Source organism: Saccopteryx bilineata, chromosome 6 (genome assembly GCF_036850765.1).
Source record: "Saccopteryx bilineata isolate mSacBil1 chromosome 6, mSacBil1_pri_phased_curated, whole genome shotgun sequence".
Classification (NCBI taxonomy): Eukaryota; Metazoa; Chordata; class Mammalia; order Chiroptera; family Emballonuridae; genus Saccopteryx; species Saccopteryx bilineata.
In genome coordinates, this window is record NC_089495.1 from 203,566,877 (window position 1) to 203,591,993 (window position 25,117).

Below are 25,117 nucleotides of genomic sequence, written 5' to 3' on the forward strand. Positions count from 1 at the left end.
GCGGCCTAACGGCGGCGACAGCAGCGGCTGAAGCGGCTCCTCTAGGCTTGGCGAGTTTGGCGGCTACAGGTCCCGCCGCGGCGTCTGCGAGGGACACTGGCCCCGGGCGGACGCAGGAGGCTCGCGACGGAGGCACTCGGCGATGGTGGGCGTCCCTGGAGCGGCCGCCTTCCAGCGTAAGTGGGGCGAGAAAGCGGACGGCCGAGGGGGGCGTGTGAGAGGCCTGCGGCTCCGCGGGCGCCAGCTCCGAAGAGGCCCCCGCGACGCGAGGCCAGGCTGGGGAAACTGAGGCCCGAAGCGGGGCGGCGGATCCAAGGTCATGCGGCGGGCAGGGCCTTCCGGGGCTTCCGAGGCCGCCCGGCCGCTTCCTGCGCGCTCCGAGGGGCTCTGGGCTCACGATGTGCGCGACACTGCGGGGACCGCGGCCTCGGCGCCCAGGCCGGCCCGGCGTCCGGCGGACCGCCCCGCGGACGAGGGTTGTTTTGTTCTCCCAGCGCCGGGGCCACTGAGCCCGGCTCCTGGGGAGATAGTACACACTCCCAGTTTCGAGGGTTATGTGGCCCGATAGCGGAGCAGGCGAGCACGGCCCCTCTGCGGGGCCTGTGGAGTCCAGGCTTGGGGGCCAGTGCCTGGATTCACATCCTGGCTCCCCCACTTAAGTTTACAAGCTGTGACCTTGGGTCTCTACGATCCTCGCTTCTCCCGTCTGTAAAATGGGGGCGTGAAGATGATCTCCACCCCCTGCCCCCACTCCTCCACCCCTCATTCCTGCTCTTGGGTATTATGAAGCCAGTAGAATGCTTGGCACAGACTCCGGCACATATACAAGCATGAAAACTGTCATTGTGATCCCTAATAAACCTATCCAGGCTGAACCTCACTCGGAAAAACCCAGATTGGGCTGTGGTTGTGTATTGAAATTTTTATTTCGTGTTTGTTTAGTCCTGCTTTCTGTTCCAGTTGGTTTTCTCACCTCCGTTTCTCCATTCCAGGATTTATCTGGTGTTCCTTCTGGAATTGTGAGGTCCTTGGGGGAGGGGTGGGGTCTCTTAGTAACACAATGAAATTTTAATTGTTTCTGGTTACAGTAGCAATAATAGCTAACGTTTCTTGAGCAGCAGGTATTTTACATTCTGTTCATTTAATATTTATTAAATAATCTATTAAGTAAAAAGTACAGTTCTCGGTTATGGGAATATAATAACAAAGTAGATAGACCAAACTCGGGCTTTGAATTTAGTTGAGGGAGAGGAAGAGGGTAAATGAAGAAGGATCCGTTTTTTAAAAAGGTTTGATTTATTTGTTTTGTAATTGATTTTATAGAGAGAGGAAGGGAGAGAGAGAGAGAAAAACAAACATACAGAGATCTGTCCCTGTTTCTTCCCTGACCGGGGATCGAACTGACAGCCTCTGCACCGGGCTGTAGAGCTGGCCCGGAAACATCCATTTTGCATGTTTTCTCTCATTTAATCCTGATGATTTAAGTACTTGGTTATGCCCATTTTGCAGAGGATGAAAGTGAGGAACAGAAAAAATCCTGCAATCTAATGTAGCCTCAGAGCCCATTTTCTTCAACACCTAATAGGGAGGCATTACCATAGACTCTCTCCTTTGTTTGATACCCATTAAATGTTGGATTGAAGAAATGCAAAGTTGATGCCTTCAACTGATGATGCCTGTTCATAGTCAAGTCTGCAGTTGTAGCTTTTGATAGCCTGATTCCCTTCCTCTTGGAGTCTATAACGAAAGAAAGGCAGACAGAGATGACCTTTAGGTCGGACAAAGATGTACCATCTCTATAGTGAAAGAACCTTTTTATCTGAACTTAAATTTTTTATGTCCAAATTTCTTTTATGCAGTTTTTAGTTTAACCAAAGTACAATTTTTGGTTCCATTATGTAACTAGGACATGATATTTATTTATTTAAATTTATTTCTTTGAAATTCTTTTGATGTTCCTAAGGCAATTCTATATTTCTAGACTGTACTTATTGCTTAGTGTACATTTTCTGTTAATCTGGAAGCATACAGTATTGCATTAAAACATTGAGACAATTTTTTTTCAATGAGGTTCTCATGATACAGTTAGATCCAACATTGACCATCTGCTAAGCACCAGGCTCTGTGCTGATGTAGGGCTTACAAAGATGAATGAAAGATCAGACTCTTGCCTCTACCAGCTTACCTATGGTAAACATTTGGCTAATGTTTTTAACTGAAGTGGTGGGCAGAGAGAATGTAGGAGCTCAGAGTCCCCAGGGGAAGTAACCTAGAGCAGTGGCCTCAAATATTTCTAGTGTTCTAAGGTTGAGTATGCACACATTATGTGAATGTTTGTTTTAAATTACAGTTATAGCATTGACTGTACTTTGTATTATGTACATTTTATTTTTTTAAATTTTATTATGTACATTTTATAATGTACCAAAACAGACATTTTATAAAAGGATGAGCTAAAACAAATAGGACTAGAGGTTCCAATATTGTCCTTCCATGCCCCAGGGGGTGAATAATAAATGTGCCCCCTGGGGTGGAGATCATTACTCTTGTAATGAGACCTTCTCAACCCATGAGGTCTGTTCAAATTCAGTTCTGGAGTTGTGCCTAGGTTTAACTCTTGGGGACCAATCCTTACTAGCTTTGAGACTTTGAGTATATTACTTAACCTTTCTGTTCAGTTTATTTTCCTCATCTGTAATATTGACATGATGAGAATTCCTACCTCATTAGCAGTTTTATTTATTTTTTAGATTTTATTTATATTGATTTTACAGAGGGTGGGAGGAACAAGAAGTATCAGTTTATAGTTGCATCACTTTAGTTGTTTATTGGTTGCTTGTCTTACGTACCTTGACAGGGTAAGCTTAGGGTTTCAAACCAGTGACCTCAGCATTCCAGATTGAGGGTTTATCCACTGCGTTACCACAGGCCAGTCTGCAGTTTTATTGTGATGATTGATAATACATATATGTTAATATAATGTATATGGTAATGCATGTAAAGTACTGTACTATGTTTGACACACTATTTTGGGCACTGTGAGTGGCTGAGGATACAAAGTTGCTTCCACATCTCACTATCTATCTAGCTCAGTGGTAGTCAACCTGGTCCCTACCGCCCACTAGTGGGCATTCCAGCTTTCATGGTGGGTGGTAGCGGAGCAACCAAAGTATAAATAAAAAGATAGATTTAACTTTAGTAAGTTGTTTTATAAAGATTGATTCTGCCAAACTTAGCAAAAATCCGACATAAACTACTTGGTAATTATTATTATATGCTCTAACTTGCTATAACTCTGCTTTATAAGTTTTATAAAGTAAAGTTACTTCCCTACTTTATAAATCACCATTACTGTGGAACCGGTGGGCGATTAGAAAATTTTACTACTAACAGAGATACAAAAGTGGGTGGTAGGTATAAAAAGATTGACTACGCCTGATCTAGCTGGGGGACCCTGCACAGGTACAGGGATAATAAATGCTTTAAGTTCTTTTGAAGCAAAGGCTTTTGGGGATGCAGAGGAGACATAAACTAATTGTTCCTTGAGGGTCCAAGTAAGGTTCAGGTAAGATGACATTTGAACCAGCCTTAGGAAGATGAAGGGGCTTTTTCTAGGAGAAGGAAGGACCAGTCTTCTTTTTTTTTAAATTCATTTATTGATTTTTGGTGGGGGGAGAGAGAGAAAGAGTAAGAAAGAGGGGGAAGAAAGGGGAAGCATCTACTCATAGTAGTTGATTTCTGTATGTGCCTTGACTTGGCAAGCCCAGGGATTTGAACCTGCGACCTCAGTGTTCCAAGTCATCGCCTTATCTACTGCGCCACCACAGGTCAGGCAGAAGGACCAATCTTTAAAAATTTTTTTGCCCTGGCTGGTTGGCTCAGCGGTAGAGCGTCGGCCTGGCGTGCAGGAGTCCCAGGTTCGATTCCCGGCCAGGGCACACAGGAGAAGCGCCCATCTGCTTCTCCACCCCTCCCCCTCTCCTTCCTCTCTGTCTCTCTCTTCCCCTCCTGCAGCCGAGGCTCCATTGGAGCAAAGATGGCCCAGGCGCTGGGGATGGCTATGTGGCCTCTGCCTCAGGCACTAGAATGGCTCTGGATGCAACAGAGCGACGCCCCAGATGGGCATGCCAGGTGGATCCCGGTCGGGCGCATGTGGGAGTCTGTCTGACTGCCTCCCCGTTTCCAGCTTCGGAAAAATGAAAAAAAAATTTTTTTAATTTATTTATTGATTTTTAAAGAGGAAGGGAGAGAGACAAGCGACAGAAAGAAACATCGGTTTCTTGTTCCACTTATTTATGTCATCATTGGTTGATTTTTTAAAAAAATTTCTTTAAATTTATTCATTTTAAAAAGGAGAGAGAATGAGAGAGAGAGAAAATGGGGAGGAACAGGAAGCATCAACTCCCATATGTGCCTTGACCAGACAAGTGCAGGGCTTCGAACTGGTGACCTCAGTGTTCCAGGTCCATGCTTTATCCACTGAGCCACTGCAGATCAGGATGGTTGATTCTTATATGTGCCCTGACCAGGGATCAAACCTGCAACCTTAGCATGTTGGGAGGATGCCCTAACCAGTTGAGCTACCTGGCCAGAGCTTAGAAGGGTCGATCTTATTGGCTGAGGGTACAGTAGAAATTTGGAGGCTGATGGGGGCTTGGTGAATAGTTCCCTGGATCTAAATCTGCAGGGAACCTGATTGCAGCTTTTATACTCTGTGAGTGGTGCCTGACAGGGCCAGATGGCTAGCAATCCTGTTCCAGAACTTTGCACAGTACCTCAGCTCTTTCCTCTCTGGTTGTACTTGCCTCACTCTGCCTTCTTAGTTTTCTAAGAATATAACCCCCTAAATATAAGCTCCTGGAGGGTTCTGATAGTATCAGCATTTTTGTGATTTTATTTTGCCTAGCAAGGTAAGTGGAAGGTTCATAAACATGAGGAAAAGACTATAAATCATTGGACCTTCATTCTGAACAATTACAAGTAGAATGGTAATTAATAGTACTTACTTGTGAAAAACATGCTTACAAATATTTTATGATAGCCTGACCAGGCGGTGGTGCATTGGATAGAGCGTCGGACTGGGATGCGGAAGACCCAGGTTCAAGACCCTGAGGTCTCCAGCTTGAGCATGGGCTCATCTGGTTTGAGGAAAAAAGCTCACCAGCTTGGACCCAAGGTCACTGGCTCAAGCAAGCAAGGGGTTACTCAGTCTGCTGAAGGCCCGTAGTCAAGGCACATATGAGAGAGCAATCAATGAACAACTAAGGTGTCGCAACGAAAAACTAATGATTGGTGCTTCTCATCTCACTGTTCCTGTCTGTCTGCCCGCCCCTGTCTATCCCTCTCTCTGACTCTCTCTCTCTGTCTCTGTTAAAAAAAAACCAAAAACACGTTTTATGATAGATAGGCCTCATGCATTACTATTTAAAGGGTGTGAATGCCTGACCAAGTGGTGGCGCAGTGGATAGAGTGTCGGACTGGGACTCAGAGGACTCAGGTTTGACACCCTAAGGTGACTGGCTTGAGCGCGGGCTTATCCCCTTTGAGCAAAGCTCACCAGCTTGTTGAGCACTGAGTTGCTGGCTTGAGTATCGGATCATAGACATGACCCCATTGTTGCTGGCTTGAGCCCAAAGGTAGCTGGCTTGAAGTCCAAGGTTGCTGGCTTAAGCAAGGGATCACTTACTCTGCTCTATCCCCCTAATCAAGGCACATATGAGAAGCAATGAACAACTAAGGAGCTGCAACGAAGAATGAATGCTTCTCATCTCTCCCTTTCTGTCTGTTCGTCCCTATCTGTCTGTTCGTCCCTATCTGTCCCTTTCTCTGTCTCTCTGTCACAAAAAATCTATCTATATAAATAAAAGTATAAATGTTTGTTCAAAATCTTAAATCTCTGAAAGTTCTTCACTGATTGCTTTGAAATTTTGACACAACGTTGCATTCAAATACATGTGCGTTTTTATATACCTACTATTATATAGATGTCATACCTGTGACAGGTAAAAACATGCTTTTTTTTTGAAAAACAGCGCCATCTGTTGGACGTGAAAGCAACACACGCTATACTAAATATTTTACGATTATATGTTGTGTGTTCTAGAGTCGGAAAACCAGACAATCTCTATATCTGCACAGACAATGGAACAACAAAAATTATTGTATACCCACAAGCATTGTGAAATTAAACATACTAGAGGCCCTGCTGGTTAGCTCAGGGGTAGAGTGTCAGCCTGGTGTGCAGGAGTCCCGGGTTTGATTCTGGGCCAGGGCACACAGGAGAAGCACCTATCTGCTTCTCCACCCCTCCCCCTCTCCATCCTCTTTGTCTCTCTCTTCCCCTCCTGCACCAAGACTCCATTGGAGCAAAGTTGGCCCGGGCGCTGAGGATGGCTCTATGGCCTCTGCCTCAGGCGCTAGAATGGCTCTGGTTGCAACAGAGCAACGCCCCAGATGGACAGAGCATCACCCCCTGGTGGGCACGCCGGGTGGATTTCTGTTGGGCGCATGCAGGAGTCTGTCTGACTGCCTCCCCGTTTCCAACTTCAGAAAAATAAAAATAAAATAAAATACTAGAAACGTATGCTTTCTCTTTTTTTTTTTTGCATTTTTCTGAAGCTGGAAACAGGGAGAGACAGTCAGACAGACTCCCGCATGCGCCCGACCGGGATCCACCCGGCACGCCCACCAGGGGGCGACGCTCTGCCCACCAGGGGGCGATGCTCTGCCCATCCTGGTTGTGGCCATGTTGCGACCCTCCTGGGTGTCGCCATGTTGCGACCAGAGCCACTCTAGCGCCTGGGGCAGAGGCCACAGAGCCATCCCCAGCGCCCGGGCCATCTTTGCTCCAATGGAGCCTTGGCTGCGGGAGAGGAAGAGAGAGACGGAGAGGAAGGCGCGGCGGATGGGTGGAGAAGCAAATGGGTGCTTCTCCTATGTGCCCTGGCCGGGAATCGAACCCAGGTCCTCCGCACGCTAGGCTGACGCTCTACCGCTGAGCCAACCAGCCAGGGCTTCTCTTTTCTTTCTTTTCCATTTAACCAGACTGAGCCACAGCAACGCATGGCTGGGTACAGCTAGTAAAAAATAAAAGAAAAATAAGAATAAAAATTGTGAAAATTGTCATGGTCAGTAACTTTTTCCTTATCTGGCACTTACCCATTAGGATAAAGAGATAGGAAAGTATACCGGAAAGACCTCTGAGGTTGAATTAGGAGTCTTCCATTTGCTACTCAAGACTCACTCTCCTTCTTTTCCCACCCTGTTCTTTGTTCTGGGAGGCTGACTTACCTGTGGACTACATCACTAGGTTTCCTTCTCTGAGGTTGCTGAGTTTAATTACTCTGCTGCCATTTTATGGGTGTTGTCTCTGGCTGGCTGTATCCCTTGGTTGAAGGTCCCTTTTTTACATGAATCACTCCTTCTAGGTTTGAAAAGTTCTGGTTCCTTTGTTCCTTGGGCTTAGAGGTGCTCTCATTAGTTCCAGGGTACTAGAACTGTCCCTTGCGATTATTATTATTATTTTTTATTTTTTATTTTCCTTGTGATTATTTTATACCCTCTCTGCCGGTGCCTTTCTTATAGTTTCATATTAAGCCCTTCATGAATTATCCTTACTGGAGTATGCTATCTTTCCACAACTGATTGAAATGTATATCTTGTTAATAGGCTAGCTCCTCAAACTTGTACTCAAAGCTTGCTTATACTCTGCACCTAACTGCAAACACAGATACTTGTCTCAGCCCAGTTTATAGCAGATTTAAAAGCAACAAGTCAGATGGAGAGGAGAGGGGCTACTCCAACTAAGTATACTTACAGTGAGAGACAAGATCTCATCCTGTTCTGTTGTCCTTATTATGGGTGTTACACTGATGCATTTAGTTAGCCACCCTGCACCCCCAGACGATTGGGTAAGAAAAACAATGGAGTAAGATAAAAGCATCATAATCTGTGACAACACAATTGGGCCATATACCATGCCACGCATTTTACTCACCTTGTGACTTTTAATCTTCCACTATTTTATTTTATTTTTTTAAGATTTTATTTATTCATTTTAGAGAGGAGACGGACAGAGAGAGAGACAGAGAGAGAAGGGAGGGAGGAGCAGAAAGCATCAACTCCCATATGTGCCCTGACCAGGGAAGCCCGGGATTTCAAACCAGCGACCTCAGTGTTTCAGGTCTACGCTTTTACGCACTGTGCCACCGCAGGTCAGGCATAATCCTCTACTATTTTAGTTAGGTATAAATCCTCATTTAACAAACTAGGAAATTGATTCAGATGTCATAATGCTAATAAATAACCAAGCCTAGATTAAAATCTAGATCTTTAAAAAATTTATTATTATTATCTTTGTGTGTGACAGAGACAAAGAGAGAGAGACAGAGAGAGGTTCAGATAGGGACAGACAGACAGGAAGGGAGAGATGAGAAGCATCAATTCTTTGTTGCAGCTCCTTAGTTGTTCATTGATTGCTTTCTCATGTGTGCCTTGATGGGGTTGGGGGGGGCTAGAGCAGAGCAGTGACCCATTGCTCAAGCCAGCAACCTTGGGCTCACGCCAGCGACCTTTGGGCTCATGCCAGCGACCATGGGGTCATGTCTATGATCCCATGCTCAAGCCAGCAACCCAGTTCTCAAGCTAGTGAACCCACACTCAAGCCGGATGAGCCCACACTCAAGCTGGCGACCTTGGGGTTTTGAACCTGGGTCCTCTGTGTCCCAGTCCGATGTCAGGCTATTATTATTATTTTTTAAGATTTTATTTATTCATTGTAGAGTGGGGAGAGAGGGAGTGGGAGGGAGAGACAAGAAGGGAGAGAGATGAGAAACATCAATTCTTTATTGTGTCACCTTAGTTCATTGATTGCTTTCTCATATATGTGCCTTTATGGGGGTAGTGGTGGGGTTCCAGCTGAGCCACTGACCCCTTGCTCAAGCCAGTGACCTTGAGCTGAAGTCAGCGACCATGGGGTCAAGCCTATGATTCCTTGTTCAAGCTGGCGATTCCGTGCTCAAGGTGGCGATACCAGGGTTTCAAACCTGGGCCCTTAGCATCCCAGGCCGACACTATCCACTGTGCCCTGTGTGGTCAGGCAAAGGTTTTTGATTTTGCTTATTTTGAGAGTTGGGACTTACTAAACTGAATCATGTTTTGGATATTTGTAATGATTTTTTGTCTCCATCTTTTACTTTTGAATAAATTTATGCTGGTTTGGAACTGATTGGCTTTCCTATCTAGTGATAGATTCTAAAAATACACAGACTGACTTTAAGCTTGTTCTTGAGTATTAAGCCTGTTGTGTAGGGTTTGCAAATCTACACTTTAAGATCAATTATTTGCATTTTTTTTATAATGTGATTTTATTTATTTTTACAGAGGCAGAGTCAAAGAGAGGGATAGATAGGGACAGACAGACAGGAATGGAGAGAGATAAGAAGCATCAATCAAAAAAAATCAATCATTCATTTTTCGTTGGGACACCTTAGTTGTTCATTGATTGCTTTCTCATATGTGCCTTGACTGGGGGCTACAGCAGACTGAGTAACCCCTTGCTCAAGCCAGTGACCTTGGGTCTAAGCTGGTGAGCTTTTTTGCTCAAACCAGATGAGCCCGCGCTCAAACTGGCGACCTCGGGGTCTCGAACCTGGGTCCTCCGCATCCCAGTCCAATGCTGTATCCACTGCGCCACCGCTTGGTCAGGCTTATTTGCATTTATAAAAATTGAGTTTTAGGCCCTGGCCGGTTGGCTCAGCAGTAGAGCGTCGGCCTGGCGTGCGGGGAACCCGGGTTCGATTCCCGGCCAGGGCACATAGGAGAAGCGCCCAATTGCTTCTCCACCCCCGCCCCCCCCCTCCTTCCTCTCTGTCTCTCTCTTCCCCTCCCACAGCCAAGGCTCCATTGGAGCAAAGATGGCCCGGGCGCTGGGGGACGGCTCCTTGGCCTCTGCCCCAGGCGCTAGAGTGGCTCTGGTCGTGGCAGAGCGACGCCCCGGAGGGGCAGAGCATCGCCCCCTGGTGGGCAGAGCATCGCCCCGGTGGGCGGTGGGCGTGCCGGGTGGATCCCGGTCGGATCCCGGTCGGGTGCATGCGGGAGTCTGTCTGACTGTCTCTCCCCGTTTCCAGCTTCAGAAAAATACAAAAAAAAAAAAAAGAAAATTGAGTTTTAGAGAGAGAGAAAGAGAGAGAAAACACATTGATTTGTTGTTCCACTTATTCATGCCATTGTTGGTTGATTCTTTAAAAAAAAAAATTTTTTTTTAAATTTTATTCATTCATTTTTAGAGAGGAGAGAGACAGAGACAGAGTGGGAGAGAGAGGAGAGAGAGACAGAGAAAGAGAAGGGGGGAGGAGCTGGAAGCATCAACTCCCATATGTGCTTTGACCAGGCAAACCTAGGGTTTCGAACCGGCTACCTCAGCATTTCCAGGTCGACGCTTTATCCACTGCGCCACCACAGGTCAGGCCATTGTTGGTGGATTCTTATATGTGCCCTGACCAGGGATTGAACCCACAACCCCGGCTTATTGGAATGATGCTCTAACCCACTGAGCTACCTGGCCAGGGCAGTTATTTGTATTTAATAAATACTTTAGGCAGGAAAGGTCATTTAAACCGTAGTGTACAATGAATGAGTGCAACAGTAAGATCAAGATGAGTTGCCTGGCCTGACCTGTGGTGGCGCAGTGGATAAAGCATAAAGCGTCGACCTGGAAATGCTGAGGTCGCCGGTTCGAAACCCTGGGCTTGCCTGGTCAAGGCACATATGGGAGTTGATGCTTCCAGCTCCTCCCCCCTTTTCTCTCTCTGTTTCTCTCTCTTGCTCTCTCTCTCTCTCCTCTCTAAAAATGAATAAATAATAAAAAAAAAGATAAAAAAAAAAAAAAGATGAGTTGCCTGACCTGTGGTGGCACAGTGGATAAAGCGTCAACCTGAAATGCTGAGGTTGCTGGTTCGAAACCCTGGGCTTGCCTGGTCAAGGCACATATGAAAAGCAACCAAGGAAAAACTAAAGTGGAGCAACTATGAGTGATACTTCTCACTCCCCCCCTTCCTTATCTCTATAAAATCAATAAATAAAATCTTTTTTTTTTTTTAGATTTTTTATTTTATTTTATTTATTCATTTCTAGAGAGGAGAGAGAGAGACAGAGAGAGAGGAGAGAGAGACAGAGAGAGAGAAGGGGGGAGGAGCTGGAAGCATCAACTCCTATATGTGCCTTGATCAGGCAAGCCCAGGGTTTTGAACCAGCGACCTCAGCATTTCCAGGTCGATGCTTTATCCACTGTGCCACCACAGGTCAGGCCAATAAATAAAATCTTAAAAAAATGAGTTAATTCACTAAGCTTATGCCTATTCCAGGGTAAGAAAAATAGGAGGAAAGAGATGGCGAAGAAAGATTTGTCACTTGCCAGTTTTATCCTTATTCCTTAGTTTTAGAGTATTGTTTTGAATTTTATATTATAGAAAGTAATTACTCACTTGTAAAAATTTACTTAAAATCCCTGAAAGTTTGGAAGTTAGTGCAGGAGAATCGTTCCTCTGGTTATTATTTCTGCTTTGGTGAGAATACCAAGAGGGGTCTCACTAGTGCTGTACTGACTGGCCCCATGTGAGTATGAGCTAGTGTATGTATAATATAATACATGTGACAGAGCCTGTCTCTGGGCTTTATTATGGCAGGTTAAGTAGCTTTTTGCCTCTGTCTCTGGTCCGTGAAGGCCTCGAGGCTATCTGAAATTACAGGGGCTGGGACACCATAAATTAAACTTGTGAAATGAATCTTTTGCAGATATGTCAACTTAATCTGACTTTTAAGTCTAGTTGAATTCTTTTTAAAAAAAGAATATTTGCTAGATTTTCACGTATGTCATCTCATATAATTCCTAGAATAACCCTGGGAAGAAGTTAGTATCTTTGTTTTACAGATGAGGAAATAAGGCTCAGAGAAGTTAAATAAATTACCCAAGCCCACATAATTAATCAGTAGCAGATGCAGTATTCAAATTTAGTTCGATTCTGCTCTTGAGTTTGTTCATTATATACATTGAGATCTGAGTCCAAAACCCACTGTTTTTGAACCATCATATGGTTGTTGCTTTTTTTTTTGGTATTAAGTGAGAAGAAGTGGGGAGGCAGAGAGACAGACTTCCGCATGTGCCTGACCATGATCCACCCCAGCAGGCCCACTAGGGGGCAATGTTCTGCCCATCTGGGGCCGCTGCTCTATTGCATCCTGAGCCATTTTAGCACCTGATGCAATGATACAAGGCCATGGAGCCATCCTCAGTGTCTGGGACAGCTTGCTCCAGTGGAACCTTGGCTGTGGGAGGGGAAGAGAGAAATAAAGGAGAAGGGTAAGGGTGGAGAAGCAGATGGTCGCTTCTCATGTGTGCCCTGGCCAGGAATTGAACCTGGGACATCCACATGCCAGGCTGATACTCTACCACTGAGCCAACCTTCCAGGACTCACTTTTTATTTTTACTAACTACACTATATATACACTGATGTTTTTAAACATACATATGTTCTAGAGCTCCCTGATGATACTTGATTTCCCATCGTTCTTTGACCATTTTTGACAACATCTTATTAAAATATGTCCTAAGAGCCTGACCAGGTGGTGGTGCAGTGAATAGAGTGTGGACCTGGGATGCCGAGAGAACCAGGTTTGAAATCCTGAGGTAACCGGCTTGAGCACAGGCTCATGGACATGACCCCATGGTTGTTGACTTGAGCTCAAGATCGCTGTCTTGAAGGCCAAGGTTGCTGGCTTGAACTCAAGGTTGCTGGCTTGAGCAAGGGGTCACTGGCTCAGCTGGAGGGCCTGCTTCCCATCAAAGCACATATGAGAAAGCAATCAATGAACAACTAAAGTGAAGCAACTACCAGTGGATGCTTCTCATCTCTCCCTTCCTGTCTGTCCCTTTTCTGTCCTGCTCTCTCTGTCTTTGTCTATCTCACACACACACAAAAAAAGTCCTAGGAATTGGGATGTGATTTATAGACTGCTGTACTAGGTCTTGGTCTTTTTTTAAAAATTGGTTTTAGAGCCAGACAAAAACATCAATCTGTTTCTGTATGTGTCTTGACCTGGATCAAACCTGCAACCTTTGTTATTGGGTCAACTTTCTCACCAGCCTAGCTATCTGGCCAGAGCATTAGGTCTTGGTCTTGTTTGGGGGGTATCCTGAATTGGTCTTAGAGATGAATTAAAAAGAAAAAGATGATGAAAAAAATAGAAACAATTAGAGCAGGGGTCCCCAAACTACAGCCCGCGGGCCACATGCAACCCCCTGAGGTCATTTATCTGGCCCCTGCCACACTTCCAAAGGGGCACCTCTTTCATTGGTGGTCAGTGAGAGGAGCATAGTTCCCATTGAAATACTGGTCAGTTGGTTGATTTAAATTTACTTGTTCGCCTGATCTGTGGTGGCGCAGTGGATAAAGCGTCGACCTGGAAATGCTGAGGTCGCCGGTTCAAAACCCTGGGCTTGCCTGGTCAAGGCACATATGGGAATTGATGCTTCCAGCTCCTCCCCACCTTCTCTCTCTGTCTCTCCTCTCTCTCTCCCTCTCTGTCTCTCTCTCTCCCTTTCTCTCTCCTCTCTAAAATGAATAAAAATAAATAAATAAATAAATAAAAGTTGGTCACCTTTAAAAAAAAATTAAATTTACTTGTTCTTTATTTTAAATATTGTATTTGTTCCCGTTTTGTTTTACTTTAAAATAAGATCTGTGCAGTGTGCATAGGGATTTGTTCATAGTTTTTTTTTATAGTCTGGCCCTCCAACAGTCTGAGGGACAGTGAACTGGCCCCCTGTGTAAAAAGTTTGGGGACCCCTGAATTAGAGCTTTCACCAATGTATCCTATGTGTTTACTGATCTTGGTGAAGCAGATAGATCAGTGGTAGTCAACGTGGTCCCTACCACCCACTAGTGGGCGTTCCACCTTTCATGGTGGGCGGTAGCAGAGCAACCAAAGTGTAAATAAAAGGATAGATTTAACTTTAGTAAATTGTTTTATAAAGATTGATTCTGCCAAACTTAGCAAAAATTCGACACAAAGTACTTGGTAAGTAATTATTATTATATGCTTTAACTTGCTGTAACTCTACTTTATAAGTTTTATAAAGTAAAGTTACTTCCCTACTTTATAAATCACCATTACTGTGGAACCGGTGGGCAGTTAGAAAATTTTACTACTAACAGAGATACAAAAGTGGGCGGTAGGTATAAAAATGTTGATGACCCCTGAGATAGATTGATGACATTGAACTTTGAAAGCCCAGGAAATGTCTGTACTAATTTTGCTTGGCCCTGTTAGGAGCTGTCAAATGAGGATCATCAGGTACAGTAGTATGGACTATGTAGTGAACTTTTACTTTGAGGCTCTTTAAGATTTGATTCTACCCCTCTATTTTGCTTTAATTAAATGCAGAAATCAAAGTAATATTCAGAATAAACCCAGAGCTCTAGGTATTCTTTTGTCTGAATTTATAGCTTTGATGTTGGCTAGACCTTTCAATTAAATTAGCTGATGGCAACAAATATGTAATCTGATTTCTCCCGCAGCTCAATTGAAATGTTAATACCAGGCATTGCACAGTTCCCTGACACACTATTTTGACCTTTTCCTCTTTTACAAATGTTTACCTTATTCTTTTGTTAACTTAGCCATCTCCATGCAGAGGTCCTGCCTGCTTTTAATTTTTTGAAGCTACTTGAGAAGAGACTTTCAAACAGCACAAATTTATTTTTACCTTATATCCCTAGACCTACACTAATCCTGTTTCCTCTAATTCACATAGCTTTTAGCTAGTTTACTATCTTCTTACCACTACCAGTCCTTGTTTCTTCCAGTCTTCTCAATAAAAGCTAAATACCACTGACATTTTCCTCCACCAAAAATATGAGATTTTTTTTTTTTTTTTTTTTTTTTTTTTACAGAGACAGAGAGTGAGTCAGAGAGAGGGATAGACAGGGACAGACAGACAGGAACGGAGAGAGATGAGAAGCATCAATCATTAGTTTTTCATTGTGCGTTGCAACATCTTAGTTGTTCATTGATTGCTTTCTCATACGTGCCTTGACTGTGGGCTTTCAGCAGACCGAGTAACCCCTTGCTGGAGCCAGCGACCTTGGGTTCAAGCTGGTGGGATCTTGCTCAAACCAGATGAGCCCGCGCTCAAGCTGACAATCTCAGGGTCTCGAACCTGGGTCCTCTGCATCCCAGTCCAACGCTCTATCCACTGCGCCACTGCCTGGTCAGGCAAAAGTATGAGATTTTTAAAAAAATGAATTTATTTATTGATTTTACGGAGAGAGGAGAGAGGGGCAGGGAAGCAAGAAGTATCAACTCCCAGTTGTTTTGCTTTAGTTGTTCATTGATTGCTTGTTGTATGTGCCTTGACTGGGCAAGCCCCGGGTTTTGAACTGGTGACCTCAACATGACAGGTGTACGCTTTATCCACTGCACCAACACGACCAGGCAAAAGCAAGTGTTCTTTATGGCTGAGATGAAGGGCAGAGGTGGTTTCTTTGCAGGTCAGAAGGGACTTTTAAGAATTACTTAAAAGTGGTGAAATGCAAGAACCTACAACCAAGATTGTTCTACCCAGCAAAGCTGTCACTTAGAATCGAAGGACAGATGGCCCTGGCCGGTCGGCTTAGTGATAGAGCGTCGGCCTGGCGTGCAGAAGTCCCAGGTTCGATTCCCGGCCAGGGCACACAGGAGAAGCGCCCATCTGCTTCTCTACCCCTCCCCCTCTCCTTCCTCTCTGTCTCTCTCTTCCCCTCCCGCAGCCGAGGCTCCATTGGAGCAAAGATGGCCCGGCGCTGGGGATGGCTCCTTGGCCTCTGCCCCAGGCGCTAGAGTGGCTCTGGTTGCGACAGAGCGATGCCCCGGAGGGGCAGAGCATCCGCCCTTGGTGGGCGTGGGTGGATCCCAGTCGGGCGCATGCAGGAGCCTGTCTGACTGTCTCTCCCCGTTTCCAGCTTCAGAAAAATACAAAAAAAAAAAAAAAAAAAGAATCGAAGGACAGAAAAAGAGTTTCCCAGACAAGAAAAAGCTGAAGGAGTTCATCACCACGAAACCAGTATTACATGAAATGTTAAAGGGTCTTAAGAAGAAGAAAAAAATAAAGATTAAAATATGATCAATAAATGGCAATAATTACATATTTATCAACAATTGAATCAAAAACAAAGTAAATAAACAAGCAGAATAGAAACAAACTCATAGATACAGAGAACATTTTGATGGTTGCCAGATGGGAAGGCAGTCAGAATGGGTAAAAAAGGTGGAGGGATTAAGAAGTACAAACGCCTGACCTATGGCAGCGCAGTGGATAAAGTATTGACCTGGAATGCTGAGGTCGCCGGTTCAAATCCCTGGGCTTGCTTGGTCAAGGCAAATAATGGGAGTTGATGCTTCTTCTCTTCCTCCCTTTTCGCTCTCTCTCTCTCCCCTGTCTCTAAAATGAATAAATTAAAAAAAAAAAGAAAAAGAAGTACAAACTGGTTGTTACAGAATAGTCTGGGGGATTAAAGTACAGCATGTGGAAAATAGTATGTATGGTATCAGATGAGACTTACCAGGATGATCACTTAGTTATAGAATGTCTAGTCATTGGGTTGAACACCTGAAGCTAATATAATACTATATGCCAACTATAATTGAAAACATAAAAAAATGATTTAAAAATTTTTAAAATACAGGTAGGTGTGTTTTAGGAGAGGGAAGTTCTGAGTCGTGAGGGATTAGGGGAAAGGCCAGTGATGGTCTTAACTCCTCTGGCATCCAGCCGCCTACAGCTGCTTAGAGCTCAGCAACTTCAGTTTTCATAAGCTCCTTCTTAATCTTGGTGGGTTGGTCTGGCTAAGTGGCTTAAACTACTCTTGAATATATTATAGGATACACAAGCTGCTTTAGAAAACCAACAGTATATTGAAGAATGGTGATCTGCATTAAAAATTTTTTTATTTTTATTTATTTATTTATTTATTTATTTTCTACAGAGACAGAGAGTGAGTCAGAGAGAGGGACAGACAGGAACAGAGAGACAGGAGCGGAGAGAGATGAGAAGCATCAATCACCGGTTTTTCATTGCACGTTGCAACACCTTAGTTGTTCATCGACTGCCCCCCCACATGTGCCTTGACTGCGGGCCTTCAGCAGACCGAGCAACCTCCCGCTGGAGCCAGCGACCCCGGGTTCAAGTTGGTGGGCCCTTGCTCAAATCAGATGAGCCTGCGCTCAAGCCGGCAAGCTCAGGGTCTCGAACCTGGGTCCTCTGCATCCCAGTCCGATGCCCCATCCACTGCACCACCGCCTGGTCAGGCTAAATTTAAGATTTTTTTTTTTTTTTTTTATTCATTATAGAGAGAGTGGAAAGAGAGAGAGAAAGTGAAAGAAGGGGGGAGGAGCAGGAAGCATTAACTCCCATATGTGCCTTGACCAGGCAAGCCCAGGGTTTTGAACCGGCAACCTCAGCGTTTCCAGGTTGACGCTTTACCCACTGCGCCACCGGTAATCTGCATTAAAGAAAACATTTTTGTACTCCTTTTTCTTTTAAAACTTAGTATTTTGACAATTTTTTTTCTAAATGTTTATTTTATTGATTTTAGAGAGAGGCAGGGAGAGAGCAAGTGTAAGAGACAGGAACATTGATCTATCTGTTCCTGTATGTGCCCTGAGCAGGGATCAAACCGGCAACCTCCGCACTTTGGGACGATGCTCCAACCAACTGAACTATCCTGCCAGGGCTGTTCGAATAATTTTTTTTCTAAGGGGGAAAAGGAGAGAGAAGGAGAAGGAGAGAGAGAGAAAGAAAGAGATGAGAAGCATTGATTTGTAGTTGTGGCACTTTAGTTGTTCATTGATTTCTTCTCATATGTGCCTTGACTAGGGGGCTCCAGCCGAGCCAGTGACCCTGGGCTTCAAGCCAGCGACTATAGGATCATGTTGATGGTTCCGTGCTCAAGCTGGTGAGCCTCCTCTCAAGCCGTATGAGCCTGCACTCAAGCTGGCAACCTTGGGGTTTTGAACCTGGGACCTCAGTGTCCCAGGTCGATGCTCTGTCCACTGTGCCACTGCTGGTCAGGCCCAATCCCTTTTTTTTTTTTGAGAGAGAGAAAGGAAGGAAGGGAGAGAGATGAGAAGTATCAACTTTTAGGTGCAGCATTTTAGTTGTTCATTGATTGCTTCTCATATATGCCTTGACCAGGGGGCTCTAGCTGAGCCACTGATCCCTTGCTAAAGTTAGCAACCTTGGACTTCATGCCAACGACTAGTGACCCTGCGCTCAAGCTGGATGAGCCCATACTCAAGCCGGCGACCTTGGGGTTTTGAACCTGGGTCCTCTGCATCCCAGTTTGACGCTCTATCCACTGTGCCACCGCCTGGTCAGGCAGGAACTTATTTATTGAGAAAATTTCGGCCTGACCTGTGGTGGCATAATGGATAAAGCATTGACCTGGAACGCTGAGGTCGCTGATTTGAAACCCTGGGCTTGCCTGGTCAAGGCACGAATGAGAGTTGGTGCTTCCTGCTCCTCGCCCTTTTTTCTCTCTCCCACCGTCCCTCCCCTCTCTCTCCTGTCTCTAAAATGAATAAATAAAATCTTAAAAAAACTATTAGATTAAGTTTCTGGGTACTTTGAACAGTTTGTGACAGAAATTTACTAGACTTTGTATAAATATAATCTAGTAATTTCTATTACTGTTACTGTGTAAAGTGATCATTGCTGTAATGACCTTAGGAAGCTTTAGATATAAAGTAAGTACATTGTGAATTATCTGAAGAAAGCTTTATATACTGTTTCACATTGTATTTTAAAGAGTATCAATAATAAATGTAATTTGAAAAATAATAGCTTACATGGGGATTTCACATGCTATTTTAGCCACTGCTCACAATAGCCTTTGAATTTAAGTATTATTACTGTCTTCACTTTACAGTTGAGGAAACAAGCTTTATGGGTGATGAATTGAGTCATGTAGGACATGTCTCTCTGGTTAGTAGTAGAGACAAGATCTGAACCCAAGTCCTAACCCCTGCACTACTATGTTCCATTTCTCAGCTATGCTGAATGAATTATAATTAATTGTATAGTATTCTGCTTTGACATTATAGTTTTTGAAAAGTATCTTTTACAGGCCCTGGCCCAGTTGGCTCAGTGGTAGAGCATCGGCCTGGCGTGCGGGGGGTCCCGGGTTCGATTCCCAACCAGGGCACACAGGAGAAGCGCCCATCTGCTTCTCCACCCCCACCCCCTCTCCTTCCTCTCTGTCTCTCTCTTCCCCTCTGGCTCCTTGGCCTCTGCCCCAGGCGCTAGAGTGGCTCTGGTCTCAATAGAGTGAAGCCCCGGAGGGGCAGAGCATCGCCCCCTGGTGGGCAGAGCATCACCCCTGATGGGCGTGCCGGGTTGATCCCGGTCGGGCGCATGCGGGAGTCTGTCTGACTGTCTCTCCCCGTTTCCAGCTTCAGAAAAATACAAAATAAATAAAGAAAGAAAGAAAGAAAAGAAAAGTCTCTTTTACAAAAGTAATAGAAGACATTCCTTATAAAAGTTGCAGCAAATAGAGTAAAGTAAAAATTTCTTTTTATGTTATCACTGAAAGTTTGTGTATTTCCAGACATATTTGGATACCTTTACACTTATCTGTAATACACAAATGTATAGTGTTTTTTCACAAACAGAATTGTACTGCAAGTAATTTTATGCAGAGTCTGTAGAGCAGTGGTTCTCAACCTGTGGGTCCAATGGCTTTAGGCGACCCCTGTGTTTTGGTCGTTCGACCCCCGCCGGGGTTGCGACCCACAGGTTGAGAACCGCTGCTTTACAGTATCCTGTCAGATGGGAAGTCCACAAAACTGTTTTGTCAGATCTTTGGTTTAAACAAGAGCTAAGACATTTATCTCTTGTTTTAAGTACCTTGGAACAGATTTTTTGAATGACAGCAACATTCAGTATTGATTTGTTCAATGTTAGTAGTGAGATGCCTTTAAAATGATCACACCTTTCATTTCAGAGAACTTTCCAAATGCTCTGTGAAAAAGACAGATAAATGATTGAGTGCTTTATGAAGCTGCCAAGCACTGTTCAAGTCCTTTTCCCTTTCTGAGAAAGTGCAGGGTTGTCCATTTTGGAGCAAGTGATGCACCTGTTACCTCTGGTTGTAGGAGATGATGTTTCTTCATCTGGTAGTGGAAAAAGGAATTAATGAATGGGTAACTAGACAGACCTGCTCTGGAAATGAAAATAGGTCTTTTCTGATGTTGATGACAGAAGAACAGAAGCTTCAGGTAGAGCAAACTCTCCAGATACTTTGGTGATTATTTCCACCACTGTAAACTAATACACATGACATAATGCATTTTACTTTTAATATCGAACTTTTAGTGATGCACTCATTAATTTCCATGCTGTTCATATTTTTCTCAGAAGGAAAAAGGAATTGAACTGCCATTGTAGGGCAAGTTCAGCATTTATACAAAACATGCTGTGGTGGAGAGAGTAGACTAGGAATTCATATTGCGGAGATAATGAAGTAGGTAGGCTCTTGCTGGACACGGGATACACCAAACAGAAAGTGAATTTGTATAGGTCTCAGAATTCCAGAGTAATGAAGGTGAATTGATGTTAAGCAACTGGTAAATGTAAGCTGATAGTAAAATAGTGTTTAAGGAGGGAAAAATAACTATATTCAGTATACACTTTGTTTCTTTTAAAAGATTTTATTCATTTTAGAGGGAGGTGAGAGAAAGGAAAGGGATCAGGAGGAGTGGGAAGCATCAACTCGCAGATGCTTCCTGCATGTACCTGGACAGGGTAAGCCTGGGGCTTGGAACCTGCGACCCCACCCTTCCAGGTCAACACTTTGTCCACTGCGCCGCTATAGCTCAGGCATATTCAGAGTAATCTTCAGTGTGCATCCAAAACATCTGGAAAGCTGCTTTAATGGAGCACTGGGATTTTTCCTCCCAGAAATTTAAATTCTGGAGGTTGAGGCATGGCCCAGGAACCTGCATCTCTACCAAGCTTCCTAAGTAATTATTTTCTAGCTAGCCTAAAGACTAATTTGAGAAATGCTGCCTTAGAGTGTCTAAACCTGCAAAGATCATCTGAGTCTAATTGGAGGAAGAGTTACAGGAAGGAAAAACTAATTCGATATAAGACATTGTGGTCAGAGCGATAAATGGAGATATCTGAGTAAGTATTAGGGAGAGATATTAATGCTGACTGAAGTAGGGAGGAAGAGGGACTCATGTTTGATTTTATTTTTCAGTCAAGGGTTACATCTTTAATGTGATCATTTTGTATTATATATATCAGATAATGCTATGGTGTCTTTTGATAACCAAGCTTTCAGATCTGTAGTTTACTGTATTTCCGGGATATCCTTAATTTCCAGTATTTCACACCACTTTCTCTAAGCCATCAAAATATCTTTGAAAGTATATGAATTTATTTTATTTTATTTTTTTACAGAGGCAGAGATAGATAGGGACAGACAGACAGGAACGGAGAGAGATGAGAAGCATCAATCATTAGTTTTTCGTTGCGTGTTGCGACTTCTTAGTTGTTCATTGATTGATTTCTCATATGTGCCTTGACCGCACGCCTTCAGCAGACTGAGTAACCCCTTGCTGGAGCCAGCGACCTTGGGTCTAAGCTGGTGAGCTTTTTGCTCAAGCCAGATGAGCCCGCATTCAAGCTGGCGACCTCGGAGTCTTGAACCTGGGTCCTTCGCATCCCAGTCCGACGCTCTATCCACTGCGCCACCACCTGGTCAGGCTGAATTTTTTTTTTAAATTAAATGAGAGGTGGGGAGGCTGAGACAGACTCCTCATGTGCCCTGACTGGGACCCACCTGTTCAAGCCTGCTACCAGGCCTGCTACCAGGCCTGCTACCAGGCGATGCCCTGTCTGTTTGGGCTGCTGCTCTGTTGCTTAGCAACTGAGCTATTTTAGCTCTTGACACAAGGCCTTGGAGCCATCCTCAATGCCTGGGGCCAACTTTGCTCAAACCATTTGAGCCATGGCTGTGGGAGGAGAAGAGAGAAAAGAGAGAGAGAGAAGGGAGAGGAGTGGAGAAGCAGTTGGTCGCTCCTCCTGTGTGCCCTGATGGGGAATTGAACCTGGGACTTCCACATGCCTGGCTGACACTCTATAGCTGAGCCAACCGGCCAGGGCCAAAAGTATGAATTCAGCATTCAAACTAACACATGGACTGTGGCATAAAATAATTTATTGCATCAAGAGTGCTTTTGTTCATTTGCCCAGGAAATAATCATTGTTCTTTTTTTCTCTTTCCTTTTATTTTTGATTATATTTATTGATTTTTTTGGAGGGAGGAGAGAGAGAGAAAGAAAGGGAGAGAAGTGGAAAGCATCTACTTGTAGTAGTTGCTTCCTGTATGTGCCTTAATCAGGCAAGCCCAGGGATTTGAACCAGTGACCTCAGCATTCCAGGCTGACGCTTTATCTGCTGTGCCACCACAGGTCAGTGTGGGGCAGCTGTTAGGCTTGCTAGTCAGTGTACCATCTGCAAGCATTTTGCTTTATTAGTGCATGAGCATGTGGCAGCGCCACATATGTGTGGCCTATATAAGGCTATGGATGATTGTGCTCAGGGGGATTGCGCATGCACGGATTATCTACCCGCCGCCGTGAGGGGCCATTTTGCTGTTTGTTTACCTGAGAGGCGGGTTTCCCTGCCTGTGTGCTTGTCTGCTGTAGTGAGACTTTATTAAATGCAATGGCCCAACCCTTTCCGGCTCTGCAGTTTCACTACCGTCTGCCCGAATCCAGTGTGAACCTGCCTGGCCTCAGCCGCCGGCATTAGTCAGGCTCACTGGTTTTCTTTACCAATAGTGATGAATCTTTTTTTTTTTAATTTATTTTTTTACAGAGACAGAGAGTGAGTCAGAGAAAGGGATAGACAGGGACAGACAGACAGGAATGGAGAGAGACGGGAAGCATCAATCATTAGTTTTTCTTTTTTTTTTTTTTTTGCATTTTTCTGAAGCTGGAAACAGGGAGAGACAGTCAGACAGACTCCTGCATGCGCCCAACCGGGATCCACCCTGCACGCCCACCATGGGGCGACGCTCTGCCCACCAGGGGGCGATGCTCTGCCCATTCTGGGCGTCGCCATGTTGCGACCAGAACCACTCTAGCGCCTGAGGCAGAGGCCAAGGAGCCATCCCCAGTGCCCGGGCCATCTTTGCTCCAATGGAGCCTCGGCTGCGGGAGGGGAAGAGAGGGACAGAGAGGAAGGCGCGGCGGAGGGGTGGAGAAGCAAATGGGCGCTTCTTCTGTGTGCCCTGGCCAGGAATTGAACCCGGGTCCTCCGCACGCTAGGCCGACGCTCTACCGCTGAGCCAACCGGCCAGGGCCAATCATTAGTTTTTCATTGCGCGTTGCAACATCTTAGTTGTTCATTGATTGCTTTCTCATATGCGCCTTGACCGTGGGCCTTCAGCAGACCGAGTAACCCCTTGCTGGAGCCAGCGACCTTGAATTCAAGCTGGCGGGCTTTTGCTCAAACCAGATGAGCCTGCACTCAAGCCAGCGACCTCGGGGTCTCGAACCTGGGTCCTCTGCATCCCAGTCTGACGCTCTATCCACTGCGCCACTGCCTGGTCAGGCGATGAACCTTAATGGGGAAAAAATTCCTCTGAGGTTAAAGTTCCACGGTCAGAATAAATCAATTGTAAAGTCTCAGGTATAAAACTAGGAAGAAATTCTTATTTCTCACATGCTGTTTATGCATTAATCACCACTCATTGAGCACATTTACTGGTATTGACATTAGGTTTTTTGGGGGGAGAGAGAGAAACATTCATTGATCTGTTTTTTCATTTATTTTCTTATGCATTGGTTGACTCCTATATATATACTATATGCCCTGACCAGGGATCGATCCCGCAACCTTAACACGTTGGGATGACTCTCCAATCAACTGAGCTTTGTGGCAGGGGCAGATTATCACTATTCACAATAATTCTTTGATGTTATTTTAACTTCTTTAACATTATTGTATTGGAGGTGAAAGGCATATTTTAGCATCTAATAGTTTAAAATGACATTAAAAATTTTTTTAAAAAGTTGATTTTAGCCCTGGCCGGTTGGCTCTATGGTAGAGCGTCGGCCTGGTGTGCAGTAGTCCTGGGTTCGATTCCCAGCCAGGGCACACAGGAGAGGCGCCCATCTGCTTTTCCACCCCTTCCCCTCTCCTTCCTCTCTGTCTCTCTCTTCCCCTCCTGCAGCCAAGGCTCCATTGGAGCAAAGTTGGCCCTGGGTGCTGAGGATGGCTCTGTGGCCTCTGCCTCAGGCACTAGAATGGCTCTGGTTGCAGCAGAGTGATGCTTCCTGGTGGGCAGAACATCGCCCCCTGGTGGGCATGCCAGGTGGATCCCGGTCGGGCGCATGCGGGAGTCTGTCTGACTGCTTCCCCGTTTCTGGCTTTGGAAAAATACCCCCCCCCCAAAAAAAAGAAGAAGTTGATTTTAGTAAGAGAGGAAGGGGAGATAGAGACAGGATCATCGATCTGTTCCTGTATGTGCCCTGACCTGGGGTCAAACTAGCAACCTTTGCACTTCAGAATGATGCTCTAACCAACTGAGCTTTCTGGCTAGAGTATAAAATGACACTTTTTGTTTTGTTTTTTTGAGAGAGAGGAGGTGGGGAAGGAGAGAGAAGCAACAACTCACAGTTGTGGCACTTCAGTTCATTGTTTGCTTAACATTCATGCCTTGACCCATGGGCTCCAGCTGAACCAGTGACCCCCTGTTCAAGCCAGTGACCTTTAGGCTCAAGCCAGCGACCATGGGATTGTGTTGACAATTCCATGCTCAAGCTGGCAATCTCGGGGTTTTAAACCTCGGACCTCAGCATCCAGATTGACACTCTGTCTTTGCTGTGCCACCACTGGTCAGGCAACAGTGGTTTTAATCTGGGCAAAAAGATGAATATGCTGACCTGGGCTTGCCTGATCTATAGCTAGCATTATTCTAGCAAGCTTTATGGAATGGATGTACATGAGCCAGGTGTTTTCTTTTAACTGCAGCTGTACCATCTGTGGGAGCAGGTGGACCGATTCTTTGT

The 25,117-nt window shown here is 44.9% G+C and overlaps 1 protein-coding gene across 2 annotated transcripts in view; it reads left to right on the forward strand.

Annotated features, from left to right (window-relative positions):
* CBFA2T2 (CBFA2/RUNX1 partner transcriptional co-repressor 2) overlaps nt 1–25,117 on the forward strand; it is a 136,082-nt gene continuing 110,965 nt past the window's right edge. For both annotated transcript variants that reach the window (XM_066234567.1, XM_066234568.1), the window contains exon 1: nt 1–176. In XM_066234567.1, the coding sequence (XP_066090664.1) occupies nt 143–176 (34 nt within the window). In that variant the 5' untranslated portion in view covers nt 1–142. The remainder of the gene's footprint in view (nt 177–25,117) is intronic.